Here is a 7960-nt window from a genome sequence, read left to right on the forward strand (position 1 = left end):
ACAAAACATATCGGGAAAAGCGGGAAAAAACGGGAATTTGAAAATCGAATTTCAGTGGCCACCCTGTAAGCAAACACTGCTTTATTGTCTTATTTGTGACGCTATTCATGGGTATTTTTACATTATGCATCACTTGTCATAAGACGAGTTTGTACAATCCTATTTAATTCCACCAATTAATTGTACCTTGACCAGGCTTGTAAAATGTCATCTGCATGTCATTTGACTAATTTGTTAATAACTTTCTTCAGAAGTAAAATTCACATCATAATTTTAGATGTACTCATAACGCTTGAGTAGGGCTATATTTTTGTTCCAGGGTACATTGCTCTAAATATAACATCTAAGGCTGGAGAGTGAAAACTCTCCAAAATGTCACGTGTCATTTGACATAATGTCATTTGAATGACATTTTGCCTCCCACGCCCCAGATTACATATTTACAGCAATGTCTTGTTAGACAAAGTTGTAGGCACATTTAAGAGCTATAAGTTTGTCATACATCAATAATCAATATACAACTTATGAAAAAAGTTCTGGAAAAATTATACAAACGAATGCAAATGACATTTTACAACACTGACCTTGACAGATACGTATTTCGACCTCAACAGTAAGACTTTATAAAATAATTTTTATAAAATAATTTTCTTAACATTATGCATCAGTTAAACAAGATAGCTAGTTGATGCCATTCAAAAATTGTCAAAAATCTCAATCATATTATTTTCGGTTTTCCGACCTTCCCATACACTATTTTGAAACTTTTTTCGCCTAACCTACACTGCCCATAAATGCATAAGAGTCCCACGTGATTTTCCATCAAAATCGAGATAAATCCAAAAAACGACTATAAATCGCTTCTTCTTTATCAGTGTCATCAAAATAAAAAAAAAAGTTCCGCAAATTAAAAAAAAAATTCTTGCACGACCTGTCCCATGTTCAAAATAAATGCATAACAGTCTCACAGAAGAATATGATGATATTTCCTTATTTCGGTCACACATAATAAGACAACGTCAAGGCAAATCATCAACGAAGAACAACGTATATTTTTCCAAGTTTATTTGATTAATTTATTTAAAAGATTTTTGAAGAAATTCAATAATTATTCATTTATCCTCATCGGTATCAGACGTCTCCTTCTCTGCCAGAGTTTTCCAATACTCTTTTTTGTCCTCTTCAATTACTGGGAAAATTACCTTTAATAATGCTGTTTTACGCTTTAACTCGATCCCTCGCGGAAGCTGTTTAAAATGTAAATCTTGAAACAGATCGAAACTTGTAGACGACACCACTTTAAGTTGTTTCTTAGTGAATAGCATAACACTGCCCAACACAGCACCCATGTTCAACGAATCGCCGTACTTCAAAGCGTAGCTTCCTTTTTGGATTACAACCTGCTTCATTTTGTCCATATAAGGCCGAGGATGGATATTCTTGAGAGCGTACTGAGATATCTGCTGCCGTGTTTCAAAAAAATCCTGATGATGCATTTGGAACACTGTTACATTTTTCTCTGCACATTCCAACACATCCTTGAAATCGTCGATCGTTACCGGTGCTTTAGTTTTCATTTTCTTCTCGACAGCTGCGTGATAGCTATCAGCAGCCATGAAGGTGTGTCCCGTCTCAAAATATTTTAAAGTAATTTCCTGCACTTCAACTTCCTTACAATTTACCAGAAGAATCAAATGCAAAAACAAGTTCCAGTTTTTGTTTTGTGCCGCGCAGTTATCCATCCAGAAAGTGATCTTCTTCATTTTACTATAATGCAAAATTACCTTTTGGAACGTGCTGGTAATGTCATTTGCAGAACGACCCGCGGTAGATTCGTCCCATGTACAAGCCACAACCGGAAACGACTTTGTATATTTCCCAGCGGGAGCAAAGGTTTGGTTGAACGCCAGGAGCCGTTGTGAGAATATGATGCTTTTCAGACCTTCGATTCTTGGTAACTGTATGACCTAGTGGTTGAACAAAACAAAGTTTTTAAGTTTAAGATGTGACCAAATTTAAATTAAGAATCATGCAATTAACCTTTTGGAGATCTACAGCCAAAACCAAAGTATCTGGCAATGCTGTCTCCCCATCTGAACGGTACGCAACGCGACACATTTCGGCAATGCGCTTATGTTCGTTATAGCTTGAACATGTCGAACAAATTTCGGTGGCAATAGTATCCGTATGTCCCATGTTTTTTTGATGTTGAATTGTAGTAACGCAAAGCTCACATTCTTCTTTTCCCAACTTTACCAACGATATTTTCATTTCTCGCATTTTCTTGCAGTAGAGGACGTATGTTGCAGCAGTATCTCCGTGAATACTTTGAAAATCCTTATACATATCTGTCGCGGACAGATCGGAGGGGAGGTAGTAACGGTTGGGAGCGTGTTCTCGGCGATAATGCGATACTGTAGGACCATATGACATAATATGCTTCTCTATGGCATCTCGTTTCTCCGTACTTCTTTTGTACTTTCCTCGCTGGGACTCTTTCAGCTGCTCACCTTCAACACACCGATAAATTATGTTACTGTTGGGATGAATTTCAGCTTGGCATAAATATTATTTAAACCCTTTGAAATATATTTACTTACCCACAGTGATCACTGTACCCCAGAGTATTCAAAAAAAACTTCCGACATACTTTGAAAGAAGAATCATTAGAATCCATCAATTGAAACACGAAGGTGTTACTTTTTCTTGGATCTTCACCGTCTTCAAACGACGACGTTTTTTTTATCTCCACGCGTTGGACGTGTTGGCGAATATACTCTTTTTGTTGCTTTAGATCTAGCGTCCAGAACAAGGTATTAATACGGATTCTGTCGTCTTTAGAAAATAGTACATCGCACTCTCGCTTACATTCGCAACCGACAAGCCCCTACTTGGTGTGAAATGCGGCGCTTTTTTGCAATGCTTCTCGCACGTTGCTCTCTTTTGGAAGTTTTTCGCTTCTTAGCACATTCATCAACGGCCGTATAGCTGCCATCCGAATCAATTGCACTGCTCACTGAAGATTCTTCTAGAGATTTCACATAACTCACCCAAGGGTTAGGAAAATCTTTGGGTGGGAATAAATCATCGGTGTCATCGCCAAATCCCGCAAAATCATCTTCCGAGCGTGCAAAGTCGTAACGCACCGTGCTGTCCTCGTCCATCTCATTAGCTTCCTCGTCAGAACTATCACCGCTATCACCATAAATTTTGAGATATTCAAGGACCGACATTTTCAACATTAAACACGAGCACAGAAACTGACAGAATAATTATGCCACGTGCAAGAACACCCGATGCATCATAGTAAGCGCTGATACTGTAATGCATTTATTCACGTATAATTAGGTGACTAATAAACGCATGTCAGTTTCACTCATATATTTCGGCATTTTAAATAATAATTTTGAAAATAAAAATTAAATTAAAATGGAACACTATATGATACAGTGTGTAGCGTGGTTAGGATGCGAAATCCCAAAACTAGAACTTTAATTAGAGACAAATAAACAGGAGAACCGTTGATACTTAAATCGCGTTTTTCTCGATTGCTCGGTTTTGCAAGTGGGACTAATATGCATTTATGGGCAGTACAGGGGATGTCCAAAATAACTGGGATAGGCAAATTTTGGGCATAATTAGATGTGTTGTAACTATGTCAATTATTATCCGATTTGGACAATTCAGGAATGCCTGAACTAGAAATTTAATATAGTTTCCCCATATGTTCATGGAACCGACCATGGCCATCGGATACCGGAGATATTCCGGGTTTTTCAAAGGTAGGTTCAGAACCCTTAGTTTGTGGTGGGTATTAGGATAAGTTGTGCTTAAAACCAGAATAATAATAGTAACCACAATTAATGTAGGGCTCTTTCTGATTGGAACCATATGTTGAAATTCGAAATCGGACCAGAATCAAGTTAGATATGGCCATTTGTTTATAATCGGTGCCTATCGGGAGTTTTAAAAGGGCCACAAATTCATTTGAATCAAGCTTTTTGGCCGATATTCCATTATGATTACATGCCAGAAGTCTTCTGTCACGTCAAGGATGAAAAACCAACCAAAAAGACGGATTCTGAAGTCGCTGGGGTGCCCCCGGGGAAGCCGTAGAGGGGCATTTCAGTTTTGGCACCAAAGCTGGTTATTCGACGGCTCGTTTTTCATGGTTTTCTATCAGGAAGCAAGGTATGAGTATAAAATGGACCATTGACGGCTTTGACCGCTTCCGAGACCTACGGATTGTCCCCGGGGAACCCGTAGAAGGGACATTCCAGTTTTAGCGCCAAAACTGGTCATTCGATGGTTCGTTTTTCATGGTTCTCTATCAGGAAGTGAGATATGAGTATAAAATGGATCATTGACGGCTTTGACCGCTTCCGGGACCTATAGATTGTCCCCGGAGAACCCGTAGAAGGGGACATTACAGTTTTGGCGCCAAAACTGGTCATTCGACGGTTCGTTTTTCATGGTTCTCTATCAGGAAGCAAGGTATGAGTATAAAATGGACCATTGACGGCTTTGACCTCTCTCCTGGAGCAATCCGTAGGTCCCGGAAGCGGTCAGAATCGTCAATAGTCCATGTTATATTTAAACCTTGCTTCCGGATCAAAAACTATGGAAAACAACGGTCGAATGATTAGTTTCGGTGCAAAAACTGGAATGCCCCTTATATAGGTTTCCCTGGGGCAGTTGGTAGGTGCCAGAAGTGGACAGAGTCTTCAATGGTCCATTTTATATTCATACTGCGCTTCCTGATAGACAACCTTGAAAAAAGAGCTGTCCAATGATTTGTTTTGGCGCTAAAACTGAAATGTCTCCTTCATCAGACTTCCTTGGAGCAATGCATAGGTTCCGGAAGTGATCATAATTGCTAATATTCATTCCTTGCTTCTTAATCGAAAACCTTGAGAACAGAACCCTCGAATGACTTATTCTGGCGCAGAATGTGAAATGTCCTCTTCTACAGGTTCCCCGGGAATAATCCATAGATAGAAATACTATGATAGAAAACTATGAAAAAGATCCGTCGTATGACTAGTTTTGATGCTAAATCCGAAAAAACCCTTTTTACAGGTTTTCCTGGGAGTAATTCAGAGGTCCCGGAAGCGGTCAGTATCGTCAATGGTCAATTTTATATTCATAACTCGCTTCCCGATCGAAAACCATGAGGAACGAGTCGTCGAATGACTAGCTTTAGTGCATAAACTTAAATGTCCCCTTCTACGGGTTCCCCGGGGGACTATCTGTAGGTCCCGGAAGCCATGAAAAACGAACCGTCGAATGGCCAGCTTTGGTGCCAAAACTGAAATGTCCGCTCTACGGCTTCCCCAGGGGCACCCCAGCGACTTCAGAATCCGTCTTTTTGGTTGGTTTTTCAGTCTTGACGTGACAGAAGACTTCTGGAATGTAATCATAATGGAAGATCGGTCAAAAAGCTTGATTCAAAGGAATTTGTGGCCTGGTCCCTTTTAAAACTCCCGATCGGCACCGATTCTAAACAAATGGCCATATCTCACTTGATTCTGGTCCGATTTCGAATTTCAACATATGGTTAAAATCAGAAAGAGCCCTACATTAATTGTGGTTACTATTATTATTCTGATTTTTAAGCACAACTTATCCTAATACCCACCACAAATTAAGGGTTCTGAAACTACCTTCGAAAAACCCGGAATATCTCCGGTATCCGATGGCCATGGTCGGTTCCATGAACATATGGGGAAACTATATTAAATTTCTAGTTCGGGAATCCCTGAATTGTACAAATCGGATAATAATTGACATAGTGACAACACATCTAATTATGCCCAAAATTTGCCTATCCCAGTTATCCCCTGTACATAGTTTTAGATCTAGTTTTGTTACGGACATCTTAATGACGATAAATATGAGGAAAACCACAAAAGGCGTTTTTCCTTGGTGGGGGGGAGGGGGGGATGTCTGGGGTGCACCTTGGGGCCTCTTCCCCTATTCAAATTCTCACAACGTCAGAACGCGCCTCACCGCATCCTACTCTTTGGATTTATTAACCCGCAAAGTAATTCAAAATAAAACAATTAGGGTCTCGCCGATATTTCTCACCAACACGAACGCAGGTTCGTGGTTGCAAACAATCCCATTTGATTTTGCCGTGACAGCTGCTCGTGGTTGCAAACAAACCGAGTAAAAGTGTGAGTGAAACGTGCGTGTACGTACACGATCGCTGAAAGCCTAATGAGACTGGAATAGGATGGTAGGATATTGCTTTCTCCGGCCAATTATGTTTTACCACTCTTTCCGATTCGAATAAATTAGATTATCTTACTTTCTGATTACGTTTCCATCGATTACAACAGCTCACTCGCATACTAACTTCATTGTCATCGCAATCACGTACGGTTGCATTCAATTCTACTAACTTTAGGTGCTCCACTTGGTGCGGATCATCCCTCGCCATCGTTGCTTTCGATTGAACAAAGTGATTTGAAACTTCAAAATTGCAGAAAAGAAACCCCAGCACACACACGCCCGATCTGGGATTTAAATTCCAGTAACGTCATGCTCTGATTTCGAACAAACGTCCATCACACATACTTGGTGATTACTTACAACGAGAGATTCTTTTCCTCGTTCCTAGTTTCAATGCCATACAATGTAACGGCACCGGGCGGAGGTGGCGGATGTGGCAAGCTTTCGTCCGGAGCGTCCTGCACTAACGAAGGTTCTGTGAAGTTGTCAACTTTTAGAAATGTGTAGGTAGTCCACTCGATGGAGACTCTTGGTCCCTCACTCTCGAGTCGGTCGGAAAGTGGAATGGATGATGTGTAAACTATTTCTATAGGCTAACCACGTCCAATAGTTACAAATTGATACAGCAGGCAGAGGCAACAAAAGCAATGACAACATGTGCTGTAAAACTTCGTGTGTGGCGTCTTGCTCTTAAGAAACATTGTTTGAGAAGAGTTCCTTGTGACACTTGGTTGTCAGAGTGTATTATTTAAAGTTTCTAACCTATACTTCTAACTTTATGCGTATATTTTTTCTGCTGATTGGTTTCACGATGTCTAATGTAAAATCTTTATTTTAAGCTTCAGAAAGGAATGATTTATTTGAAAAATACCAACGTGGCTATACATATCCAAAAAATAAGAAAGAATTAAAGTTGTGTACAATTAATAACTATTTAGTACTATTGCGTTTATGAAATTAGAGTCAATATATTATTTTACAATAAATTAGAACAAATTTAAGGTTAGAATTTATTTTTTCAAGTGAAATAATTAAGTTTGCTTTCATGAACGCACTAACATGAAACAGCTATTCATTTTACAATACTTTACTCTCTTCTGCATAAACTTGCTGGGAATTAGTCAGCAAATTTTCCCTTACATGATCCCGGTCATGTCAGGTAAGCTCAGCTGCATACCTTCAAGCATATTTATGCATGATTTCCCAATCCGTACACTGCACTGCCGCTATCCTAATACGATTAAGGTACCTCGCGTCAGCTGCCGGCGCCATCATATTCATGAGACCGGTTGACATTATCGCTACTGACTGTCGGCAAGGATCAGCCATCAACCGCAGCAGCGCTCGATAATCATGTGAGAGCATAAAATTTTCACGACCTGCGAGGCAATGACGGTGCAGCGCAGTGTAATAGTTCCTAGGAATATGTTGCTGGTCCAATATGTAAATCCCCCGGCGGGGTGGCGTGGAAGTATCTCGCACCAACGGATTGACATCGAAGGATTTTGCCTATGGTGTGCTTAACGGTTTTCCGACCAAGGGCTGACTGGTCGAATAGTTTTGCGCATATTCTTTTATAGGTGCATGTTGTCTAAAAGTTTGTCCAATGCTGCAATTTGAGTGAAAATAACGTTTTATATATAGGTACGTATGTGTACAATTAGGGCAGATGAACTTTGGATATTTGTATGGTCTGTTGTCTTAAATTGACATTGACTATGCTTCA

At 39.9% G+C, this 7960-nt stretch overlaps 1 protein-coding gene across 1 annotated transcript; it reads right to left on the bottom strand.

Moving 5' to 3' along the window:
• Positions 1 to 784: 784 nt before the first annotated feature.
• Positions 785 to 2723, bottom strand: LOC134223725 (uncharacterized). The gene is made up of 2 exons (XM_062702913.1): positions 2041 to 2723; positions 785 to 1967 (listed from the first exon to the last, which is right to left on the bottom strand). The coding sequence occupies exons 1-2, from the start codon at positions 2431 to 2433 to the stop codon at positions 1113 to 1115; spliced, it is 1248 nt and encodes a 415-aa protein (XP_062558897.1). The 5' UTR covers positions 2434 to 2723; the 3' UTR covers positions 785 to 1112.
• Positions 2724 to 7960: the final 5237 nt, after the last annotated feature.

The sequence above is a fragment of the Armigeres subalbatus genome, chromosome 3 (assembly GCF_024139115.2).
Source record: "Armigeres subalbatus isolate Guangzhou_Male chromosome 3, GZ_Asu_2, whole genome shotgun sequence".
Taxonomy (NCBI): domain Eukaryota; kingdom Metazoa; phylum Arthropoda; class Insecta; order Diptera; family Culicidae; genus Armigeres; species Armigeres subalbatus.